At 42.0% G+C, this 25,586-nt stretch overlaps 1 protein-coding gene across 2 annotated transcripts in view; it reads left to right on the top strand.

Moving 5' to 3' along the window:
* Nucleotides 1-17,168: 17,168 nt before the first annotated feature.
* Nucleotides 17,169-25,586, top strand: part of SLC9A7 (solute carrier family 9 member A7) — a 106,511-nt gene continuing 98,093 nt past the window's right edge. For both annotated transcript variants that reach the window (XM_084870581.1, XM_084870580.1), the window contains exon 1: nucleotides 17,169-17,609. In XM_084870581.1, coding sequence (XP_084726707.1) covers nucleotides 17,279-17,609 — 331 coding nt within the window. In that variant the 5' untranslated portion in view covers nucleotides 17,169-17,278. The remainder of the gene's footprint in view (nucleotides 17,610-25,586) is intronic.

Below are 25,586 nucleotides of genomic sequence, written 5' to 3'. Positions count from 1 at the left end.
CACATGTAAAACTGATAAAATCTTGGTAAGGACTGTAGTTTCATTGTACCAATATCAGTTCCCTGGTTTTGATGGTATATGATGGTTCTGTCAGATGCCATCTTTGGGGAAAGCGGGGTGAAGGGTACGGGGAGTACTTTTTCAACTTCTTGTGAATCCTTAATTATTTCAAAATAAATAAGTAAATAAAAATTAACAAGGAATAACCAGTGAGGTAGGAGAAGAGTCCAGAAGCCAAAGGAACAAAGTCTTTCATGTAGAACAATGTGACTTCAGCATTTGGTTATATGGAGGCCACTAGGGACTTAGAGAAGAAAAGTTTTGGTATAGAAGTAGGCACAGAAGCCTGACTGGAGAATGTTCGAGATTGGATAGAGAGGAAGTGGGAACAATGGATACACTGTGGAAAAAGTTAAAATTCTTTTTGTAAAAAAAAAAAAAAAGGACTCATTAATTTCTATTTTATAGGATTTAAAAAATATTTTATATTAAGTTATAAATCATCATTAACTTGTCATAAGACACTTGGTTATTTAACTTTATCAGTGAGCTCTGGTGTTATAAAATATATGACATTTTTCTGCCTTGTTTTGTAATTCTGTTTTTGAAAATACAATTGTGTCACTCTGAGCGCCTCTGGGGGATAAATTATCCTACTTGTTAATAACCAGGGGAGCAAGGGACTGCCCATGTAGAGAGGATGGAAAAATAATGCAGCAAGCAGATTAATTAATAATGTGACACATCTGAATGTTTTCAGCTCTCAGACTGCAGTAATGATCCCATCTCCTTGACTACCAGCAATTGTTCGTGCTTGTCATAAAAAAACAAAAACGAAGAACCTTGAAGAAGCTTCAAGTGGAAATGGTAAACAGGAAATTGCCTTTCCTCTGCAAAAAGCAAACAAAAAACACCCCTCTACAATGCCTTTCCTTCAATCAAAACAATTGAATTTACTGTCGACAGATAAATGATACACGTTAAAAACAAAGCCCTTACAAATAGAATGAAGAGACTTATGTAGTTCTTTCAGAGGAAAAACTGAGATTCCCAACTATAGCATCTATGTTGGAAGAAAAATGTCAAAACAACAACAAAAAACATAATCAAAGAATCAGGTTCAGCACTTGTTATGAGCCTATCTAATCAGGATCTTAAGAAGTTTACCCCATTTTTATAAATGGAGCTAACAAATTCATATGACTTCTATTTTTTCTTTTCCAGCTTTATCAAGGTATAATTTCATATAACATTGTATAAATTTAAGGGGGAAAATGTATTCATTTGATATACTTATATATTGCAAAATGATTACCACTGTAACATTACTAACATCTGAAGTTCTGTTCCTGAGGAAAAAGAGATCAGCACCAGTCCACAGAAGTTCTATTCATTTGTATCCTATCAAGAATAAATTTGTTTATTACTTTCTAATTCATTCGTTCACTCATATATCCAACAATTACTTATTGACACTGTGGATGAAAAATACAGTAATTCAGAAGATAAGAAAAAACACCTAATCAAATCATATGAAGGTAGTGTAAGGAGCCTATGGGACGACATGAAGCGTACCAACATTTGCATCATGGGATTCCAGAGGGAGAAGAGAGAGAGCAAGGAATTGAAAACCTATTTGAAAAGACAATGACAGAAAACTTCCCTTACTGGTGAAAGAAATAGACACATAAGTCCAGGAAGATCAGGGTGTCACAAACAAGAGGAACCCAAAGAGGCCCACATGAAGACACATCATAATTAAAATGCCAAAGGTTAAAGACAAAGATAGGATCTTTTTAAATTAATTTTTTAATTCATAGTTTACATTCAATATTGCTTTGCATTAGTTTCAGGTGTACAGCACAGTAGCTAGACAATCATACATCTTACAAAGTGTTTTCTTTTATATATCAAGTATACACCTGACACCACACATAGCCACTACAATACTATTGACTATATTCCCAAAGCTGCAGCCCACCTCCCTGTGACTGTTTTGTAACTACCATTTTGTAACTACCATTTTGTACTTCAAAATCCCTTTGTCTTTTTCACCAAGTTCCCCAGTCCCTTCCCCTCTGGCTAGCATTAGTCTGTTCTATCTATGATTCTGTTTCAATTTTGTTTACTCTGTCTTTTTTTTTAGATTATACACATAAGTGAAATAATATGGTATTTGTCTTTCTCTGACTTATTTCACTTAGTATAATATTCTTTTGGTCCATCCATGCTGTTGCAAATGGTAAGATTTCATTCAAGATAAAGAGAGAATCTTAAAAACAGCAAGAGAAAAGCAGTTAGTTACCTACAACATTAGTTTATCAGATGATTTCTCAACAGAAACTTTGCAGACCAGCAGAGACTGGCACAAAATATTCAAAGTGATGAATAGTAAGGACCTCCAACCAAGATTACTCTACCCAGCAAAGCTATCATTTAGAATTGAAAGACAGATAAAGAGTTTCCCAGACAAGAAAAAGCTAAACGAATTTATCACCACCAAACCACTATTACATGAAATGATGAAGGGTTTTCTAGAAAAAGAAAGAGAAGGAGGAGGAGGAAAAGGAGGAATAGAAAATCAGAAAAATAAAATGGTAATAAATACATATCTATCAATAAATACTTTAAATGCATATGGATTAAAAAAATAAATGCATATAGATTAAATGCTCCAGTCAAAAGACACAGGATAGCTGGATGTATAAGAAAACAAGACCCTTACATATATTTGTATAAAAGAGAGATCAAAAGGCACACACAGACTGAAAGTGAAGGGATGAAAAAGTATTTTATGAAAATGGGGGAAAAGACCCTGGGGTAACAATACTTATATCAGACAATATAGACTTTAAAACAAAAAAAACCCCTCAAAACACTAATTCAAAAAGACATATGCATCCATATATTCATTGTATCATTGTTTTAAATAGCCAAGATGTAGAAGCAACCTAAGAGCCCATTAATAGATAAATGGATAAAGAAGTGGTACATAGTATATATAATGGCATATTTAGGGGACATACAAAAGAATAAAATAATGCAATGACATGGATAGACCTAGAGGATATAGTACTGAGTGAAATAAGTCACAGAAAGACAAATACCATATCATTTCACTTATATGTGGAATCTCAAGAACAAAATAAATGAACAAACAAAACAGAAACAGCCTCACAGATACAGAGAACAAACTGATAGTTGCCAGAGGAGAAGAGGGGGTTGTGGGACTTCATTTAAAAGGTGAAGGGATTAAGAAGCACTAATTGGTGGTTACAAAATAGTCCTGGGGGTGTAAAGTACAGCAGATGGAATCTAATCAATAATATCTTAATAACTATGTATGCTGTCAGATGGGTATTAGATTTTCAGGATGCTCACTTTGTAAATTACTATATTGTACACCTGAAACTAATATACTATTGCATGCCAATTCTAACTGAAAAATAAAACAAATATTTAAAAAAAGAGACAGTCCCATAGAAGCATTGATGACAGTAGCCAGAAGGTGGCGGCAGGAAACCACATGAGGAGAATTCACCGACTTGGAAAGGCCCTAGATAGACCTTGGGCCTAAGGACCAGCATCTGCCAGAAGTTGGTAGAGGGTATGATGTGTTTCTCAGGAGAAAAAGAAATAGTGACAAGGTTTTCCAGAAGCCCAGGTACTAGTACTAGTGTGTTAAATGAGAGGCCTACATCACAGTGATTATAGACTTCAAAGTTGCTAAAACACTAGATCTTAATCTTAATTTAAAAAAAAATATTTTTATTTATTTCAGAGAGGAAGGGAGAGGGAGAGAGAGAGAAACATCAATGATGAGAAAAAAATCATTGATGGCTGCCTCCTGCACAACCCACACTAGGGACTGAGCCCACAACCCAGGCATGTGCCCTGACTAAGAATTGAACCGTGACCTCCTGGTTCCTAGGTTGACCACTGAACCACATTAACCAGCCTGCATGCATTCTTAAAAACAATATGAACAACCAGACATGCCTGCTAAGTTACTGCTATGTGCTAGGTGCAGTGAGAAAAGCAGTCATGATTGCTGACCTCAAAGATGTTACATTCAAGTGGGAACAACTTACATTTCAGAGGTGAATGACGTATAAAGCAGCAACCGGGAAATAATGGCATTTAGAAATATGGACACACAATTGACATGTGAACTTAGTCCCATTGCTATACCTTGCTGCATGGGAGGCTAGGAAATACAGGTTTTATTTTTGCTTTTTAGCTGGGTACATTGACTAGGTTTCAGTTACTAAAGAAAAAAGGATACAAGAAGGTGGTATTAAAGGATGACTAGTTATCTCCACTTCAGTTGAAAATAAGTGGCTCTTATTAAAATTACTACTGCCAAGATGGATTTGTAGGACTCAAAGAATAAATGATGTACAGAGATTTTTTGCATAAGGCTGCTCTTCATTGTTTCAGAAGGCAAGAGAAAATCACATAACATAAAATTAACATTTACAAAAACTCTCTCTTGAAGATACATTTTTCATTGATTCTAAAGAGAGGAAGGGAGAGGGAAATAGAAAAAGAGAAACATTGTACCTGCCCCAACTGGGGATTGAACCCATATCCCGGGTATGTGCCTGACCAGGAATTGAACCCACAACCCTTCGGTGCACAGGACAATGCTCCAACCAACTGAGCAACACCAGCTAGGGCAAAACTAACCATTTTGAAGTGAGTAATTCAGTGGTATTTAGTACATTCACCATGTTGTCAACCATCACCTCTATCTAGTTCCAAAACATTTTCATCATCCAAAAACGAATCCCCAAATTCATTAGCAGGTGCACCCAATTGTCCCTTTCCCCAAGATCCTGGTAACCATCTGTGTTGTCTCTATAGTTTAACCTATTATGCATAATTCATATGAATGGAATCATCTAATAAGTGATTTTTTTTGATCCGGCTTCTTTCAGTTAGCATAAAGTTTTCTTTTCTTTTTTTAAATATATTTTATTGATTTTGTACAGAGAGGAAGGGAGAGAGATAGAGAGTTAGAAACATCGATGAGAGAGAATCATCGATCAGCTGCCTCTTGCACACCCCCCACTGGGGATATGCCCCCAACCAAGGTACATGCCCTTGACCAGAATCGAACCCAGGACCCTTCAGTCCCCAAGCCGACGCTCTATCCATTGAGCCAAACCGGTCTCAGCTCAGTTAGCATAAAGTTTTCAAAGTTTATCCACATGTATCAGTACAGCCATGATCTGTAGAATAACATTTCAATCAAGGATTGACTGCATATACAACTGTAGTCCCACCCTAATATATAAAAATCCTGGTTCTTAATGTCTGGTAACTACCAAGGCTTGACCAACCAGAAGCTGGGTTGCCGTGGCAACCCAGCGCTGACTGCTTCCTCTTTAGGGTGATGCCCCAGCACTGACTGCTGAGGGAGCTGCGAATCAGGGCCAGACAGAGGCCTGAAGAGAGAAGCAGGGACTGATCCATTGCCTCTGTGGCAGCTTTTGATCAGGACTTGCCTCTCTCTTTCACTGCAGGCCTGGCCAGCAGCCGGGTCTCCATTTCTCTCCAGGCCTCCACCAGGGCTGCTGATCATCCCCGCCTTTCTGATCAGGCCCTGTTGATAGGCCCAGAGATGCTGACTGGGATAGAAACTGACCACTTTGAACAAATTTGGGTGAAGTGTGAGGAACTTATGGCTGCACAGAAGGAGAAGCTTTTGTCGCTGACTGGCATAGAAACTGACCAATCAGAACCAAATTGGCTGGCAGAGGAGGGCAGTTGGGGGCGAGATCAGACTAGCAGGCAGAGGGGTTAGGGACAATCAAGCAGGCAGGCGGAGGCACTTAGGGTCGATCAGGCAGGCAGGCAGGTGAGTCCCAGGTTAGGAGTCAGTGGTCCCAGATTGTGAGAGGGATATCTGATTGGAGAGGGTGAAGGCTGGGCTGAGGGAATCCCCCCTCTGTGTATGAATTTCGTACATTGGACCACTAGTCTATATATATAAAAGGCTAATATGCAAAGTGTCCCCTCAAGAGTTTGATGGGAGACCAGGAGTTCGATCGCTTGCTATGATGTGCACTGATCATCAGGGGGCAACACGGAAAGAAGGAAAGCCCCTCATCACTGGCCAGGCCTAGGGACCCTACCCATGCATGAATTTCATGCACCAGGCCTCTAGTAAGATTATAATGGATTGGAAAACTTCCTATCACCTAGTGATGTCATAGCACAACTCATTACTCACGTGTTTGTGGTGATGCTGGTGTAAACAAACCTATTACTCTGCCAGTTGAATAAAAGTATAGTATGCACAATTATGCACAGTACCTAATACTTACATGTATTAAATGATACATATCTAGAATTGTGTGATGAGCAGTCCCTAAGAAGTTGATTCCCAATGAACTGACTTCTTGATCTCTTGATGTTCCTTCATTTATGTAATCCCCTCTCATTGAGTGGGGGCAGGGCTTGGGACTTGCTTCTAATGATAATAAATGACTATGTTACTGGCTTGTGTATTTACAATACTACACTTTTATTGTTGTTTTAGTCTTTTATAAATAGAAAGAGTTAACTATATGACAAAATGTTTGTTGCAAAATAGTATGCCATGTTAGACTAGCAGCAGCCTCACACATCTCGTGTGTACTGAGTCTATTGATTGCATCATTTCTCTTGTGCTTGATGTAATCTCATGTTTTTTACATTGACATGGGCTTGTAGCCTAGGAGCAATAGGCCACACCATATAGCCTAGGTGTGCGTTAGGCTATGCTATCTAGGTTTGTGTAAATGCACACCATGATTTTCAAACAACCACATAGTTCCCTCATGGCCCATTTCTTTTTTTTTCTTTTTTCAAAATTGGATTTATTGGGGTAATATTGGTTCACAAACACTATACATGTTTCAAGTGTACCACTCAATAAAAGATGATCTGCACGCTGCATTGTGTGCAGATGATCTTTTAAAGCAAAGTCTCTTGTCATCCCCTTTTTCCCACCTGCCTTTGCCCACCTCCACCATGCCCCTACCCTTTTCCCTCTGGCTATTAACCACGCAACTGTCTGTCTATGTGTTATATATGTATGTTTTTTTATTTAATCACTTCACCCTCTTTCATGCAGCCCCCAAGCCACCCACCCCTCCGAAAGCTGTCAGTCTATTTCATGTATCCAGGCCTGTTTCTAATTGGTTCTAACAACACATTTCTGAGAATGTCCCCCCATCATTAAGAGGCACCTGACTGAACTTCATTCCTTTTTGCTAGTAAATGACTGAATAGAGGGAGAGAATCCTTTTAGCAGGTTCAGGAGCAGCCCTCCATGTCACATTCTGAACAAAGGCCCCAGCAAATATCGGTTGCCTTACAATTGGGTATAATGGCCCTGAACATTTTGCGAAGGCAGACGTTGGTATATGTTACCGAGATTTTGGTATAAGTACCCTCTTCACAGCTAATGGATCCTTGATGCTTTTTTTTTTTTTTTTTTTTTTTTTTTCAAATCAGCAGGTTTGCAACTGCATTAAGCCAACCGTGACAAAACGAAAACAACCCATCCTTGTTTTCTCAGTCTCTCATGCAGCCAGAGGTGGCCACTTAAGCTCCGGGCAATGAGACCCAAGCAGAAGTGCTCTGGGCCTCAGGGAAAAGCTTTTGCTTTCTTGATAAAAGCAAAAAGGCTGCAAAAGAAAGAAAAAAGTAAATTAAAATGTTAACAAAGTAAAAAATGGGGGGGGGGGATGATAGAGGTCACAGGAGCCCTTTTCTCATATTTCTGCTCCCAAGCCAGATTTGATGGTTGGGACTGCAGTACTGTGTCTCGGTCATAAAGACTTGATTACGTGGAGATGCAGGCGTTATATCCTTGAGGCACTGAACCTGCACTAATGCCTTCCTATGCAGACAGCTCTTGTTATTTTTATTTTTTATTGTTTGAAGCATTACAAATAGTAGTACATATGTCTCCATATTTCCCCCTTGACTTCCCCCCAGTCTCCCCTACCCATCACCCCGCATACGCCTTTACCTCCCCCCCCCATGTCTTGTATCCATTGGTTATGTTTATATGCATGCATACAAGTCCTTCGGTTGATCTCTTACCCCCCCCCCACCTCCCTTGCCTTCCCACTATAGTTTGACAGTCTGATCAATGGTTCTTTATCTCTACAACTATTTTTTCCCCATTTAGCTCTTGTTATATGAACAACATAAATTCCTATTTGTTTCAGTCACTGAGAGACAGGTATTCTGCTACTTCTAGCAAAAGTATTTCTAATGAACAACTGATTGGTTTTCCTATACATATCAGAGGCAGAGGTTTACAGCTGCTATCCGTGGGAGGGACTCCTAAGGTATCTTATGGCTCACCTCTAACTAGAGTCTAAGACAGCGCTTTCCTAATCTGGCTACTGAATTCTAAACATCTAGTCTGTGTGGGTTTGTACAGGCATGAAGTGCCTGGGTCTTCCTTTGTCTTTCTGCCTCACTTGCATTGAGAAAAGGATCATTTATTTATGCCTGTGGTAGTCAACACATCCACGAAGGTTTCCCCAGGAGCCTTTTGACCTTAGCTGTCATCAATTCACAGAGTGGTGCACTGCAGCTGGAGCTCTGGATGAAAGCCCAAATCTGGAGGATACTGAAAAGAGCTAAAACATGTAATACCTTCTTTCTGCTGAACTTAGAGAGATAGGAGCAGGCAGATAGAAGGGCCAAACTTGAATGGTTAATAAGAGCTTAAAGGAGTATCTTGAGCTTATAATAAGCTCTTTTTTTATTTGAAAACATCTTGCTAATAAGGACATTCTCTCTAGCATTTGCTTAAATATTTTCATATTACTTTAAGATAATTAAAAAAGAACCTGGAGATTTCCCAAGGCTTTGCTTAAGTGACTCACATGTAGAGAAATCTCAGTGTGTGTAATGAGAAGCATAAAACAAGGCTATGAGTGCCTAGAAATGACTGCTTTTCTTCTAGAGATCCTGAAATGAGATTATGTTTTGAAATTGAATGAAGAGCTCTGATTTGGGGTTGATAAAATGGGTGAAAATATTTCAAACCTTTTCTTTATATTTAGAAGTACCTTTTATCTAATTTGGAGCATGTTACATATTACCAAAGACACTTAAACCCTTTCAGTTTCCTAGGACTGTACTGAATTTTAACTACACATGTTTACTCACACAGATCAAGTAAGTGGATTTTGCCAGTTGATATTCCATAGAAACAAAGCAACAAAAGTAAGAAGGGGCAGAAAATATAGTAGACAAACACAAATGATCACTCAGAAGGTATGAGTTCTAAATAAAGTAGATGATCAGGAATCCACAGGAGATGATTAAGTTAAGGGTCTTGAGACGGGGAGATTACCTGGATTGTCTGAGTTGGCCCTAAGTTTAATCACCAGAGTCTTCAAAATGGGAGGCAAGAAGGTCAAAGGAAGAAGTAGGAGATGTGGCAATGGAAGCAAGATACTACACGCTGGCTTTGAAGACGGAAGGAAAAGCCATGATGCATTTCATAACCTGGAAAAGGCAAGGGAAAGGATTCTACTCTGGAGCCTCCAACATGAACCAGCCCAGCTGACCCCTTGAGCTGAGCCCCATGAAACTGATTTCAGACTCTTTCCCATGTGCTCTTAAAGATAATGTGTATTCTGCTGTTGTTGGGTGGAGCATTCTAAAATATCAATTTATATCTAGTTGGTTGATTCTATTGTTCAAATCTAAATCATTGTTGGTTTTCAGTTTACTAGTTCTATCTATTACTAAGAGAGGAGTATTGAAGTCTCCAACTCTAATTGTGGACATTTTGATTTCTCCTTTCAGTTCTGTCAGCCTTTGCTGTAGGCATTTTAAAGCTCTGGTATTAAATGATACATATCTAGATTGTGTGATGAGCAGTCCCTAAGAAGATGAGTCCCAGTAAGCTGACCTCTTGATATTCACGCCTTTATGTAATCCCCTCTCATTGAGTGTGGGCAGGACTTGCTTCTAACCAGTAGAATTTGGTAAAGGTGATGGGATGGCTCTCTCTTGATTATGCTGTATGGTAAAGGTGAAATGTCACTCCCATCATTGTTTCACACGATGCAAAGCTCCATTGGAACAGATTACAGTGAGAGATATCTTGGCTGGATTGATGACGTAAGTAGGCAGGCTGAGAAAACACATGTGGCAAGGAACTCCAGCCAGCCCCTATGAACAGCAGGTGACCTCTGAAGCCTGAGGATGGCTGCCAAAGGGAAGCCAGAAACAGCCCAGGGCCCTTAGTCATACTGCTGCAAGGAAATGAATTATGCCAAAAACCTGAGTGAGTTTGGGAGTGGATCTTTCCCCATTCAAACTCATGATGAGACTGCAACCTTAGCAGACACCTGGATTGCAGATACCCTGAAGCAGAGAACTCAGTTAAGCTGTTCCCTGACTTCTGACTTACAGAAACTGTGAGATAATAAACGCATGTTGTTTTGAGTCACTCAGTTTGTGGTAATTTGTTATGCAGCAATAGAAAACTAATATATATATTGCAATGTCTTCTTGGTGGATAGATCAGTTATGCAGATGTCCCTCTTCAGTCTTCATAATTTTCTTTTCTGGGAAGTCTAACCTGTTTGATGTTCATAAAGTCACCCGAACTTTCTATTATTAATATTTATATGGTATGTGTTTCCATAATTTTATTTTAAACCTACCTATGTCAGAATATTTGAACTGAGTTTCTTGTAGGCATTCATTTTAGGATGTTCTTTTATTCATTATGGCAATCTCTCTTTTAATTGCTTTATTTAGACCATTTACATTTAATATAGTTATTGATTTGTTTGGATTTAGGTCTACCATTTTATTATTTGTTTTCTCTTTGTTCTCTCTGTTTTTTTGTTCCTCTATTTCTCCTTTCCCACTTCTTTTAAAATTTCTCTGAGCATTTTTAGTATTCCATTCAATTTATCTCTTCATATATTCTAGAGAATATAACAGACACACTCAAGTTTTTACAATCTACCTAGAATCAATATTTACTAATTCAAGTAGAATATAGAAACCATATTAATATATAGGATCCTTTATTCTCCTCTCTTTATGTTGTGGTTGCTGTGTATTATATCTATATTAGAGAGTTTCCTAGGCCTAGCCTGCCATCAGAGCCACGTCCGCCACCCTACTACATCTCTCAAACTCTGTGGACACTGCCAGTGCCCCGTGATGCTCCACGGACATTGCCGACGCCCTGAGGGGTAGAATGGGGTAGGGAGAGGGCCTGAGAGGTGCTCCATGCACCTCCTGGTGACTGGTCGTTTGGTCCTTATGGCATCATGGTGTTACAGCCACAGGGTTTTTATGATATAGATAGATACTATTTTCTCTTGCTTTTTTCCTATCCCTTTTTAAAATTAAATTTATTGGGGTGACATTGTTTGATATGACTATATAGGTTTCAGATGTGGGTTTTTATGTTACAAGATCTGTATATTGCACCGTGTGTCCACCACCCGAAGTCAAAATATTCTCCTGTCACCATATATTAGAATCCCTTCCACTCACAATCCCCTTCCCTCTGGCAACTACCACACTCCTGCTTGTGTTCACAAGTTTCAATGATATATCACACATATTAGCTTTTTCTCATTGACTGTTTTCACTTAGCATAATATTCTCAAGGTCCATCCATGTTGTTGCAAATGGCAGTATTTCATCCTTTCTTATGGCTGAGTAGTATTCCATTGTGTAGATGTACCACCTCTTCTTTATCCAGTCCTCTACTGTAGGACATTTTGGTTGTCTCCATATATTGGCCATCTTGAATTGTGCTGCAAAGAACATAGGGGTGCATATATTTTTAAAGTTGAAATAGATCCACACACTTTGAAATCCCATTAGACCATTATAACTTTTGTTTTAAACCAAAAAATATATTTTGAAGAACTAGTGAAGAGAAGAACTTTTCTCAGCTATCCTTTTATAACAGATCTGCTGGCAATGGATTCTCTTATTTTTTCCTTCTTTAGAGAATATCTCAATAAATTTATCAGCCTTTGCTAGAAACTTCTTGAAAAACCTTATAACCATGGTTTTGAACACTATATTCAGTATTTTGCTTTCCTCCATTTCTTTCATTTGTGACCTGTTTCTTTGTCTCCGCATTTTGGCTGCTTCCCTGTTTTGACAAAGTGGCTTTGTGTGGTAGGTGACCTATAGGGCCCAGTGGCTCAGCCTCCCCAGTTACCTGAGGTGGACACTCTCGGTGCACCCCTTTGTGGACTGTGTGCAGTCTTGTTGTAGTTAAGCCTTGATTGTTGTTGGTATCACTGGGAGGAATTGACTTCCAGGCCAATTGGCTGTGAAGATCAGTTGTGTCTACGATGGGAGAACTTCTGTCCTGGAGACAATCTTATGAGGCAAGACTTGCTTCAGTGGGGCTTTGGTGCTCACTGAGTCTGCCCTCTGAGTGTGTCTTTTATGGATCTGAGGAGTTGTAATCTGGATGGTCCTACTCTGACCCCTGGGTACACTGGCTCTTCAATCTCCAAGGAGGTGCTAATTTAGCCTCTGCCTGAGGCCACCCAGCAGGAGCTATGGAGAGATCTGCAGCTTTCTCTTCTTTGTTTGTGTTTTAGAGGTGCCTAGATGAGGCCCAGCTGTGAATTGATGCAAGCTGCTGCAGGGCCTTGAGCCTTCTTTTGGATGTTCTGGGTTTCACTGACCCAGCTGCAGTTTGTTAGGTAAGTTTAGAATTCAAAGACCAGGCCATTCATATGCAAAAGCCACTGTGCTCAGTTTGGATGGGGTGGAGTCTCAGGGCGGAGAAAACAACAATGGCTTCCGGTCAGCCCTGCCCTAAGAGGCCCCTGGGTCTCAGTGTTCCATGGTAATAACTGCAAGCACCTCTGAGAGAAAGTCGCCCTCGAGTTTTGCCTGCTGCTAGACAGTCCAGTTTTTCCCTGTATGAGTCTGGGTCCCAGAGTCTCACCAGAAATTGGAGTTCAGAGAAGTCGGGAGCTTTTGTCTCCCTCCCGCTTGAAAAAGACAGCTGTGTACTCAGTTGCCAGCCCTCTCTATGTATCCGCCCCTGTACTTCTGCCTTTTCTTCCGCAGTTTCTGTGAGTCTCAGTGTGTTTTTCTCTTCCTTTCCAGTTGTAGAATTTCCACACAGCCAGCCTTCCTGTGGTTCTGGATTATGTCCATTTTGTCTTTTAGTTGTAGTTTTGAAATTGTTTTGTGAGGCAGCAGTTCAGGTGTTTACATATGCTGCCATCTTGGTTTCTCCACTAAGGTTCTTGAATCTGCTGTTTTAATGCCTTTTGATACATTTGGAATGTTTTCAGTTTTTATATATGCACATATTTTTTTCTGCATTACACTCTCTTTTCCTGAGATTCCAAAGGCGTGAATATTAGACCTTTTGTTATTATTCTACAGATCCTTATGATTATGCTTATTTACCTCTTAAGTTTTCCACTTTGTTGTTTAGGTTGGATAAGTTCTCTTGTTCTATCTTCACATTTACTGACTCGTTCATCCTCATTTTGCTATTGAGCCCATCTAGTTACTTTTAAAATTTTAGTTATTATATTTTCAGTTATAACATTTCAACTTGGTTCTTCTTTTATCGCACTCCTTTGCAGAGACATTCTATCTTTACACTCATTTCAAGATTGTTTGCTCCATTGAAACATTTTTTATAACACCTGCTTCAAATTATTTTTTAGATAATTCAAAAATTTGTGTCATGTCATCTCAGCATTTGGTGTCCATTGATTGCCTCTTGTACTTGAGATTTTTTGGTTTTTCATGTGCTGAAAATTTTTGGCTTGTATCCTAGACATATTTAATAGTGTGCTGTGGGGTCTTATATCTTGTTTTAATCCTAAGGAGTAACATTCATATATTTGTTTTAGTTTGTAGTCCACATGGTTGAATCCAGATCACAAGTTCTGACCTGCCTTTTGTGGATCATGGCTCCAAAGTCACTCAAGTTTTAAAAACTTTGCAGTGTTATTTAGAATAGTCTCGCAGGTGTTTTATCCAGTGGCTAGTCTAGGGTGATCTGATCCTTAGTCCAATTATCAGTCTTTGATATATTGTTTAAGATCAGACCCCCAAACAAGTCAAGGTGAATCTAGCAGTTCATAAGGACTTGATAGGATTCTTTCCCCCAAACTCCTCCCTCTCCATAATCTTTCTACTACTCTGCAGTTCTTGGAGTTCCCCATTTTGCTCCTTTGGCAAGAAATCTGAGTCTTTGTTTACTTCTCTCTGCTTTGCACTCCTTGCAACTTTGTCCATATCTGGGGCCAAGAAGCAGGAGGACAGAGAGGGGAAAATATCAATGGGAGTTTGCCCCCACTATTTGGGAACCTTAGCTACTCCAGCCATAGAGAAAGGGTCCTCTATCCCTTTGCATTTTAAGCACTTGATAGGACTGCTCCCTCCATTGTCACTGTGAAAGGGAGATTGCCTATTGGTTAGGGTGTGAGAGAATTAAAAAAAAATTAAAAAATGGTGGTCTTTGTTATTTTCTCTGAACTTTAGATCTATTTCCTACTCTTACTGGTGCTCTCTGTCCATGCTGATGCCACCTTATGGGATTTGGGCTGCCTTAAGTCCAGTACAGTGGCTACTGGAGGGAAGAAATAATAAATTCACTGCCAGTTGTTATACTTCAGATTCTGGTAATTCATACTCAATTTACCTGGTACAATTACAATTTATGTTGTAAAGTCCTCAAGTAGTTGCGCCATGCATTCTGTTCAGGTTTATTGCTGCATTCAGATTGTTGTTGTCTGCATTTGTTATTGTTCTGTGTTAACTGGAATCATAACCCTTGTATTGTATAGGTTGGTTTTCCTACATAAATATGTATAGATAATGGAGTGTTTTCTTTGTAGTATATTTGTGTTGGGAATAATTTTTTCATACTCTACATGAGGCAACAGATTTATATGATAAATACTCTTCTGGATACCTATCACTCTGGAATAAATCACTCTTAAACATAGTAGCTTAAAATAACATAAATAAGTTTAGTATTATCTCATAGATTCAGGCATTGATTAGGGTCAGCTAAGTGGTGCTTCCTTGTTTATGTTTACAGCAAGATTGTGACTGGGAATGAAATAATTTGAAGGCTCACTCATTCATGTATGTGGTATATGGCCTGAGAACATTTAAACAGCTGGGGCTCCTGTGGTGTTTATTTCTGTTTCTATGTGGTTTCTCCAGCACAGCAATGTCAAGGTAGATAGATTTCTTTTTTATTTTCTACACCGATAACTTGTGAAGCAAAGTCATAAAAGGCAGTCTAGTTTCAACCTGGCTCACTCTCATGCTACACATCATATATTACAATATGATTACCACCATAGTGTTAGTTAACACCTCTATCATGTCACAGAATTATCATTTAATTTTTGTGGTGAGAACATCTAAGATCTACTTTCTCAGCAACTTTCAAGAATACAGTATAGTGTTGTTGTCTATAATCACCATGTTGTGCATTTGTTCCCCAGAACTTATTCATCTTATAAATGGAAGTTTGACCAACAGCTCCCCATTTCCCCGCCATCGGGCCCTGGTAATCACCATTCTACTCTGTGACCTAATGCAGTATTTGTCTTTCTGTGTCTGACTTATTTCACTTAACACAATACCTTCAAGGTCCAGCTATGTGTTGCGACCTAAAAGTTTGACCTTTTCCTGCCATTTTCCGATGGTCTTAGGCGACCCTGCTAGCGGTTCTCAACCTGTGGGTCCAGACATTGGAAAGGGTGAGAACCGCTGCTGTAGAGCCTAAGACCATCGGAAAACACAGATATTTACATTACAATTCATACAGTAGCAAAATTACAGTTATGAAGTAGCAACGAAAATAATTTTATGGCTGGGGGTCACCACAACATGAGGAACTGTATTAAAGGGTCATGGCATTAGAAAGGTTGAGAACCACTGGTCTAGATGAATAGGAGAGAATCTAGCTAAAGTCTATATAAAGCGGTTCTCTTAAAGAAGGTCCTAAGCCAGCTTGCCAGAGTGTTCACTTAGAGAGGAACCAGGAAGGCTACCATAGCCTAAATGCCTTTCCTACCCAATGCCACGCCTACCCATTATGGCTTCTTTTAGCTAAGCATTGCTTTCTCCAGTGAATCCTCTTAAAAGTGCAAACGCCTCTGGGCGAGAAATCTGGGCAGTTGGTATGTGTTTCAATAAACACTATATGAATTCAGTGGTAGGCCCTGGGGATTCAGCGATTTCACAATTTGGTCTCTCTTCTTCCTTGAGGTTTTATGCTTCAGACACTTTATAATTTTTCCCCCAGAGGTGGGCCTAGTCCTGAGAACCCTCCAAAGATTTTCTGGGCTACCAAAAGGTCAAGGTAAACTGACCACCAGGCTTTCCCCACCCCCCTCCCCCCGCTGCTCATCTGCGGGGAATGGTAAATGTTCAGTTCCTTAAAACCCTTTCTCAGCCCTGACCATTTTGGCTCAGTGGATAGAGTGTAGGCCTGCAGACTGAAGGGTCCCAGGTTCAATTCCGATCAAGGGCATGTACCTTGGTTGCGGGAGGTGTGCAGAAGGCAGCTGATTGATGTTTCTTTTTTTTTTTTTCTTTTTATTGATTATGGTATCACATAATTGTTCTCATCCCCCCATTCCCATCCCAAACCCCTCCCTACATATGCCCCCACCGCCCTGTGATCATCATCCCCCATTGATGTTTCTAAGTCTCTCTCCTTCTCCCTTCCTCTCTGTAGAAAATCAATAAAACATATTAAAACAAAACACCCTTTCCCAGAATTAAGAAGTCAGTCTATTTCCCAAGGGGTAAAGGATGCATTTCAACGCTCTCCCCATATCCCCACCCCCGTGGGTCCCCATTTTATGGCAGACTAAGGCAGAGGTTTGAATGAAGCCTGGCAGATTCTGGGACTCCAGGAACCAGAGGGCCTGGCCAGGTACGCCAGGAGGGGGCGGGGGGGGGGGGTGGCGCGCGCGCAGAGAGGCCAGGGGCTGGCGGGCTGGGCAGTGGGTGGGAGGACCACGGCCAGCCCCGCTCCAGCGGCGAGCCCACGCTGGGCCCCGCGGCCCGGGGAACAGGTGCGCGGGCGGGGGGCGGCGCTTGGGGATCCTGCGCACTGCGCGCTCCCCTCCCCCGGCCGGCCGCCCGCAGGAGGAGGAGCCGCGGCCACCGCCACTCGGGCTGGCAGGTCGGCGGCGCCAAGTCAACCCACCGACGGCGCGGGCTGCCGATCGGCGCGCGGGCGGCGCGGGCGGCGGGGACCATGGAGCCCGGGGGTGACGCGGCGCGCCGGGGCCTGGGGCGGGCGGCCCGGGCGCTGCCCCCGCGGCTGCTGCTGCTGCTGCTGCCGCCGCTGCTGCTGGGTCGGGGGCTGCGTGGGGCGGCCGCGGCCTCCTCCTCTGGGGCGGCGGCCGAGGACAGCAGCGCCATGGAGGAGCTGGACACGGAGCAGGAGGCGGAGGAGAGCCACCGGCAGGACAGCGTGAGCCTGCTCACCTTCATCCTGCTGCTCACGCTCACCATCCTCACCATCTGGCTCTTCAAGCACCGCCGGGTGCGCTTCCTGCACGAGACCGGGCTGGCCATGATCTATGGTGAGCACCCCCCCCCCCCGGAGCCCACCGCCCCGACACCCCTGGGCCCGGCCGCCGCGGCCCCCCCCCCCCCCCCCCCCCCCCCGCTGTCCTGCCTACACTCTCAACGTGTCTCGTTCCTTTTCCCGCGGAGACGGTGTGGGCTCCCAAGGTCAATGTCTGCATTTGCTGGGCTTCTGTTCCCGGGCAGAAGAGTCCCACCCCATTTCCATTTCCACGTCTCTTCATGGGGAAGCAGGAAAAGGGAAGGCACAGAGGGGGCCTGGTTCTGTGCCCCGGGTTCTGGCTGGCCCCCGCCCCCCATCGCGACCGGGACCCCCGCCCCAGTTCAGCTCAGTGAGGAGGGGTTTGACCTGGCAAGAGGGGGTGATACCCCAGGAGTCAGGCCACAGGAGGGTGGGGACCGGGGCTGAGGGCTGGGCTTGGTGTGGGCTGGTGGGGCCTGGTGGATGGGTGCCAAGTCCATGGTCGACCTGTCTGGGCCTCCACTTCGGAGGCCGGTGTGTCCTGGTCTCTGGTGAGTAAAGTGGGGACACGGAGCGCCCAGGAAGGTGAGTGTGGTCAGCACCCATCAGCGTGTCCGCACGCCTTTCCCCCTCGTGTCCGGGTGGGAAGTTAGACCGGGTCCCTGCCTTCTGGGGCGGAGAGGAGCTTTGTTTTCCCCAGACCGACACATCTGAAGAAGCGTTTGTGAGCGTATGAACAGGCAAAGTAGTGGTTTTCCTTGGGGCGTCAGCCTTCCTTGTCTGGTTTGATGGCACGTGGTGTGTCACATGCACAGAGGCCCGTACAAACCTCCTGTCATTACAGAGGTGTCATTTAGCCATCATCTGAATGCTCCCCCTCTCCCCCTCCAAGCCCCCCCTGCCTGCGCCCCTTCCAGGACCCCAAACTGGGACCAGTATTCCAATTGAATTTAACACAGCGGAGCGCAAGCCTGTGCCGGCGTCCTCATGTGAAATGGATGAGCCCGCTTTACAGCAGTTCCCAATAGACAGCGTTTGGCTCGATCGCTTCTCCTGGAGCGATCTCTCCACTCCATATCCATCCAGGAGCGAATGGAAAGCAGGCGCCTTAATCTTTAATGTGAAAATTACCCTTGGCCCCGGGCCTTGCTTCCTCATGGTTCTGGATTGGTTGCTGCCAGCCCAGGCTCTCGGCCACCCAGTTTAGGAAGTGCTGTCGGGAGCCCCGGGCTTTTGAGGGGGCATCGGCCCCCACAGATGTTGAATTGAAACAGGACCGGGCCCAACACTGAGTCTGCTTGTAGCAAATTCCAGGTATAATCCTTGGCCTGTTTGCCTGGCCGTACTTGAGCTCTGTGGTCTGTGTCAGTTGGTGACAAATGTTTGGAGCCAAGGCTGCAGTTAAGCTAGGGGGTTTCCTGAGCAGAGAGCAGCGTGTGGTGTTCAAGAATGTTGTCATTTCTGACCATGGACTCTGAGCCCTAAAGCAAATGAAGACTGCCTTTATATTATGTGGCCTTGAAAATATTTTTCTTTTATATCCCCTATATCCAATTCATTAGAGTACAAGGTGAAATACCGTTAGAAGGTAGCTTTGACAGGCTCCTAAGCACATACTCAAGTGCATAGACAAGAAATGGGGATTTAAAAATACATTTTTTGAGGAGTACCCCGTGTTCTTAGGAGCTCAGTCACCTTTGTCTTGAGGCTTAGAAACAGCAGTGGAATTTTCCTTTGCTGATAGGTGCTTTTTAAACTCATCACAAGCTTTTAGCCACTGGAGCCAAGCTACACTGTGTTGTTTCATTTCGTGTCACCAGAATCTAGTTTAATTGATGATTGTTCAGAAAAGGCAACATCATCTCATAGCGTGCCGTGTCATTTTTGTACTCTGTCTTTGGGTCTTAGTGTTGCTTTGAAATGCATGAAGAGATTTCGTTTGTCAATATATGATGTCCTGGGTTATACCAAATACTAATATTTTGATGTGGTTGCCTATAATTGTAAGAAAACATTTTTCTCTTTTAGGGATATTTACTCTCTGTTTCAAGATGCTTCCCCAATCTGAATTCTAATGTCATCTGATTAGCCCATTATGCATTATGTACTGAAGACTGTTGTGATTCTGATAAAAAATTTAGTATGAAAATCTTTGGACACTTACGTAGATGCAGTACAGATTTTTCAGGACTTCTCTTTTTTAATATTAAGAAATCAGATTGCATTGGTCGAGATCAATAGAGGAAGTGAGTAATTGTCCTATTGCCTCTGAGTAATAAAGGATAAAAACAACTGTTGCTGCATGCTGATGACCAGCTTCATTTCTGGAGGTAAACAATTTAACTTTTGCATGTGGGCAAATTTTTATGAGTGAAAGAGTTCAACTGTGAATTTCAAAACTCTTCATTTTGAAATAAAAAAACAACAACACCTAATTTCTGCCCGGCTGGTGTTTCTCAGTTGTTGAGCATTGATCTATGAACTAGGCCAGTGGTCGGCAAACTCATTGGTCAACAGAGCCCAATATCAACAGGACAACAATTGAAATTTCTTTTGAGAGCCAAATTTTTAAAACTTAAACTTCTTCTAATGCCACGTCTTCAAATTAGACTCGCTCAGGCCATGGTATTTTGTGAAAGAGCCATATTCAAGGGGCCAAAGAGTCGCATGTGGCTCTCAAGTCTCAGTTTGCCAATCACGGAACTAGGAGATCACAGTTCAATTCCTGGTCGAGGGCACATGCCCTGGTTACAGGCTCGATCCCTGGTAGGGGCGTGCCTGAGGCAGCTGATTGATGATTCTCTCTCATCATTGATATTTACATATCTCTCTCCCTCTTCATTCCTGTCTCTGAAATTAAAAAAAACAACACAAAACAAACCTAAAAATCTAATATCTGCAACTTAAAAATATTTAAGTGGTACTTTAATCTGAGTGGGAAGGCTTTTATATATGTAGTAATGAATTGAAATGAATTGGGATAATATATATATATTTGCCAGTATAGTCATAAAATATCTGTGGAAGGATATGCAATAGACGAAGTCACATTGGTTTCCTTGGTGAGCAGGAGAGTGGGTAGGAACTAGGTGTCCGTGACATAGGGGTGGGCGGGAGACAGCACTCTCTACCCTTTTGTGCTATTTGATTTTCAAACTATGGCAGTGTGTCCATGCCTTCTTTCTGTGGCATTTATGATGGTATTTTAAGATGCTCCTCAGATCATCCAATTTGATACCAACTTCTCCCTATTTACATCGCATTATGTTGTCAGTTTTCTGTGACCTTTCCATTGTCTGTATCCATGGAGTTTCCAGAGCCCTGTTCCTGGAATTGAGACAATATGGGGGAAGGGGAAGATTCTTGCCCTCCCTCTCTCCTTCTTTTTATCCCATTATTACCAATGAATAGCTGGTATTGCATTAGGAGTGGAGTGTACAAATAGATCTAATTACAACACTTACTTTGGTGCAAAGGACCTAAGAACAATAAGAGACAGACACCCTGTGAATGCTTACCATCGAAACAGAAAGAACTTCCCCATCGACCAGGGGAGAGCTGTAAGCACTCCTCCCTGACAGAAGCCCCAGACAGCTGCAAGGAAAGGTGACCACAGACCAGACTCCAGGGAAGTTGAAAGCAGCGCCCCAGACCTTGCCACGGGAGCAAGGCCACCAGTCTAACCTGTTTTGTCAGGGCAGGGAGCTCCCAGCTGTCTGGCTGTGTAGTGATTAAGTGCCATCCTAAAGTTACTGGGCACAGCATGTCTGTGCGGCAGAAATAGCAAGTGTTCGAGGCAGGGAAAGCTGGTATAAACAGACTGTGTCAGTTAATTGTGGTTCTCCCTCATGTGTACCGTAGTTCCACTTCCCCCATAATGTTTCTGTGACAACTGATACGGCTCCAAAATATCTAACTTGGCCACGCCAGCCTGCCACCTGCTTCTTGTCCCCCCCACCCCCTTGCTCCCCGCCTATCAGCCTATCAACTTTCCAAGCCCATGTGGGTCGGCCCCTCCAGGGTCTGTGGCCCGTAGCCTCATTGTTGCTTTGTAGGAGCTGGATTGCTAAGCACAGCCTGAGAGTGGGTTCATAGGCAGAGTCTGAATGGGAGAAATAGGACTTTCTGCAGTAGCATGGAGTAAACATACGACCCTGTGAGCAAACGTTTTGGTATCACCTTCTTCCTGGTTAATCAGGAGCACTCATTTTTTTTTAAGAACTCATCACTTTTGGCCCTAGTTTGGGGCAGCGCTGTGTGGTCACATGTTGGTTCAAATGCTGGCCTGGTTACTTACAAAGCTGTGTATGACAAGGAATAAGCTCTCTGAGCCTTTATTTCCTCTTATCAGAAGTGGAGGCAAGGACATCTTGCTTCCCTGCACATCGTCAGTTTGGTTCAAATAAAGTCATTAAAAAAATGGAGACAATGCCACTCACCTTACAGGGTCATTGCATGAAAGAGGTACTCTAAAGGCGGGGACAGTTTCTGGTACTTAAACACTGGTAAATATTAGTTTCCACTCTCACTTTAGACTTTGTGATTCTTTGCTCAGCATTGCTATTTGGGGTTGGTTCATTCCATAAAGGCCTGCTATAATTTGACAATGCATTCGGATACAGTTAGGGGGATGAGGAGACCAGTAATTTTTCGGTAGGCTATTTGTTAATAACTAGAAAAAAATGTACAGTATAGGTACCTTGCTCTTTTATCCAAAAGACTCAATTCGTACACTTTCTTCTTCAGAAATCCTGGCATTAATTAGCATGTTATGTTACTTGCACTGCAGTATTTGTTGCAGTAGAAACAAGGATTTGTTGCAATACCTCATCAAGAAGGCACTGGTTAAAGGCAGCTGTCCACATATATTGTTGTGGAAAAAACAAGGCACAGAACAGCATGTGTAGTATTATCTCTTTTATGTAATACTAGAGGCCCGGTGCACGAAATTCGTGCATGGGTAGGGTCCCTAGGCTTAGCTGGTGAACAGGGCGGATTAGGGCCTTGCTTTCCCTGGCTGCCAGCTGTCATCTGGGGCCTTCCTTCATTCCATGCCACTCCCTGGTGGTCAGCACACATAAAAATGTTCATATTAGCCTTTTGTTATATAGGATATATATGTATATATACATACACTGTCTAGACATTTATATATGACATGTGTGCTTCTCTGGAAAGATACACAAACTTAGCAGTTGGTATATTTTGGCAGTGGGACCAGTTGTTGGAGAATGGAGGGAGATGTTACTTGTTCCTTTATATTCTTCTGAGTGGCCTGAAATTCCTATAATAATGACACATTACTTTTGCAATTGAACGTTGCTTTAAAATAAAGCAAATGGCTTCTATGTAGCAAGAAATGAATTAGAAATAGATTATAGTTATGTGGTGAGGTAGCATTAGTTATTTAAAAGTGTGTGTGTGTGTTTTTTTTTCAAATGATGTTTTCCCCTGAAAGTGTTTCTTAGAACTTTCAGAAGATGACCTTTTTTAGAATGATGCAATTAGAACATCACCATTTCACAACCCCAATGATAATGCTTTAGATAAGGATGTTCAATGAATTCAAGAGTTGTAGGTAAGTCTTAGCTGGTTTGGCTCAGTGGATAGGGCAATAGCTTGCGGACTGAAGGGTCCTGTGTTTAATTCTGTAGGGGGCATGCAGCCTATCAATAATTCTCTCACATCATTGATGTTTCTCTCTCTCTCTCTCTCTCTCCCCCCCTCTCCCTTCCTCTCTGAAATCAATGAAAAAATATATTTTTAAAAAAGTTGTTGGTGAGTCCTAGCTGGTTTGGCTCAGTGGATAGGGCAACAGCTTGCGGACTAAAGGGTCCTGGGTTTAATTCTGGTTAAGGGCACAATCTCCAATAGGAGTTGTGCAGGAGGCAGCCGATCAATGATTTTTTCTCATCGATGTTTCTATCTCTCTCTCCCTTCCTCTCTGGAATCAATAAAAATATATTTAATAAAAGGGAAAAAAGAAACACTGCCTTTATAATTATTCAAAGTGTGTATATATGTTTTTGGAGACACCCTATAAATGGAGCTGGGGTCTCTGATAGCATAGAGCCGCCATGCCAGGTCTTCATACTTCTGGACTCCTTATATGTGAGAGAGAAACGTGTCCTTGTTATTTGCTACTGAACCTAATTGTACCTTTTACTTACACCAGGCTCTGACTTCCACTTGGAACTTGATGTGACATACGAGGCTGTTTCAAGGACCCAAGGCAGATGTTTATGACTACAGTGGATATGGCATTGCTTGGGATTCTAAAAGACGCTGAAGAATAGGCAGTACAGTCCTAGAGAAAGGGTTTTAGGAAAGGGTTAACATTTATTTATTATTTATTTTTTATTTTTAATATATATTTTATTGATTTTTTCACAGAGAGGAAAAGAGAGGGATAGAGAATCAGAAACATCAATGAGAGAGAAACATCGATCAGCTGCCTCCTGCACACCCCCCGCCGGAGACGTGCCCACAACCAATGCACATGCCCTCGACCGGAATCGAACCTGGGACCCCTCAGTCCACAGACCGAGGCTCTACCACTGAGCCAAACCGGTTTCGGCAGGAAAGGGTTAACATTTAAAGTACCACTTACATTTGCTAACTGTTTTGGGCATCTGACGATCGTCCACACATTTAGTGATTTGCTAGAAAGACTCATGGGATTCCGAGACATTTGTAGCTGTAGTTATGATTTATTACAGTGATAGGATCCGCAGCAGGATCGGCAAGAGAAAAAGATGTAAGAGGTGGAATGTGGAAGAATCTAGCTGTAGGTTTCTAAAGTTCTCCCTCAGGGGATTAGGGCGGGCTTTCAAAGAGCAAGCTTCTTCCTCCAACAGTTAAACTCATGCCTAGTGTTTCTGCCTCAGGAAGCTTGCTTAAGACGCAGACTTTTTTTTTTTTTTTTTTTTTTTTTTTTTTTTTTTATTGGGACTTATCTTACTGAAATTTCTGACTCCCAGAAAGAAAGCAGGTGTTCACCATAAATCACACTTGCAGAAACAATTAATTTAACCAGGCTGGTATGGCAGAATTCAGTGTTCCAGGCACACAAAGCAACCCTCTCATTTAGGAGCATACGGAATATTTTATAGGTCAAGTTCCCAGGACCAATGATGCAAGCAGGTCCTCCTAGAGATAACAATGTCAGGCCTACTGTGTTAACTCTTTCCTGCAGATTACACGTGGTGTTCCTGCGGGCACACTCTTTTATTTTGTGTCATCCACACTTTTATTTTTAAAATGACTATTTTTTTTTAGATTTATTATTTTATTTTTAAATTGTCACAAGTAAAATTGACTTTTGATGCACAGTTGTATGGATTGTAACATTTGTGTAGATCTGTGCAACCACTGCCACAATCGAAACAAACACTAGTTCCATCATCCTAAAACTCTCATGCTACCATCTCACTCTGACAACTACTGACCTTATTCTCCATCACTATAGTTTTGTCTTTTCAAATATGTTGTAGAAAGGGGACCTTTCAGTATCTAATCTTTTGGTATTAGTTTTTTGCACTCAGCATAATGCCTTTGAGATTCACCCATATTATTACATGTTATCTATAGTTAGTTCATTTTTAAATTTATTTTTATTTTTAAAAATATATTTTATTGATTTTTTTTACAGACAGGAAGGGAGAGGGATAGAGAGTTAGAAACATCCATGAGAGAGAAACATCGATCAGCTGCCTCCTACACACCTCCCACTGGGGATGTGCCTGCAACCATTACATGCCCTTGACTGAAATTTAACCTAGGACCCTTCAGTCCACAGGGTGACGCTCTATCATTTTTATTGCTGAGTCAGATTCCATTTTATGGACATCACAGGTTGTTTATTCATTTGCCAGTTGAAGGACAACTGGGTTGTTTCCAATTTTGTGTGTGATTATGAATAGAGCTACTATAGACATTAGTTTATGGGTTTTTATGTGAACATAACTTTTCATTTTTCTATGGTAAATAGCTAGGAATGGGATTGTTGGGT

Source organism: Pipistrellus hanaki (assembly GCF_964339955.1).
Source record: "Pipistrellus hanaki genome assembly, chromosome: X".
In the NCBI taxonomy this organism is placed as follows: Eukaryota; Metazoa; Chordata; class Mammalia; order Chiroptera; family Vespertilionidae; genus Pipistrellus; species Pipistrellus hanaki.
The sequence above is the reverse complement of the archived record's forward strand: the minus strand, read 5'-3'. Positions and strand labels throughout refer to the sequence as shown.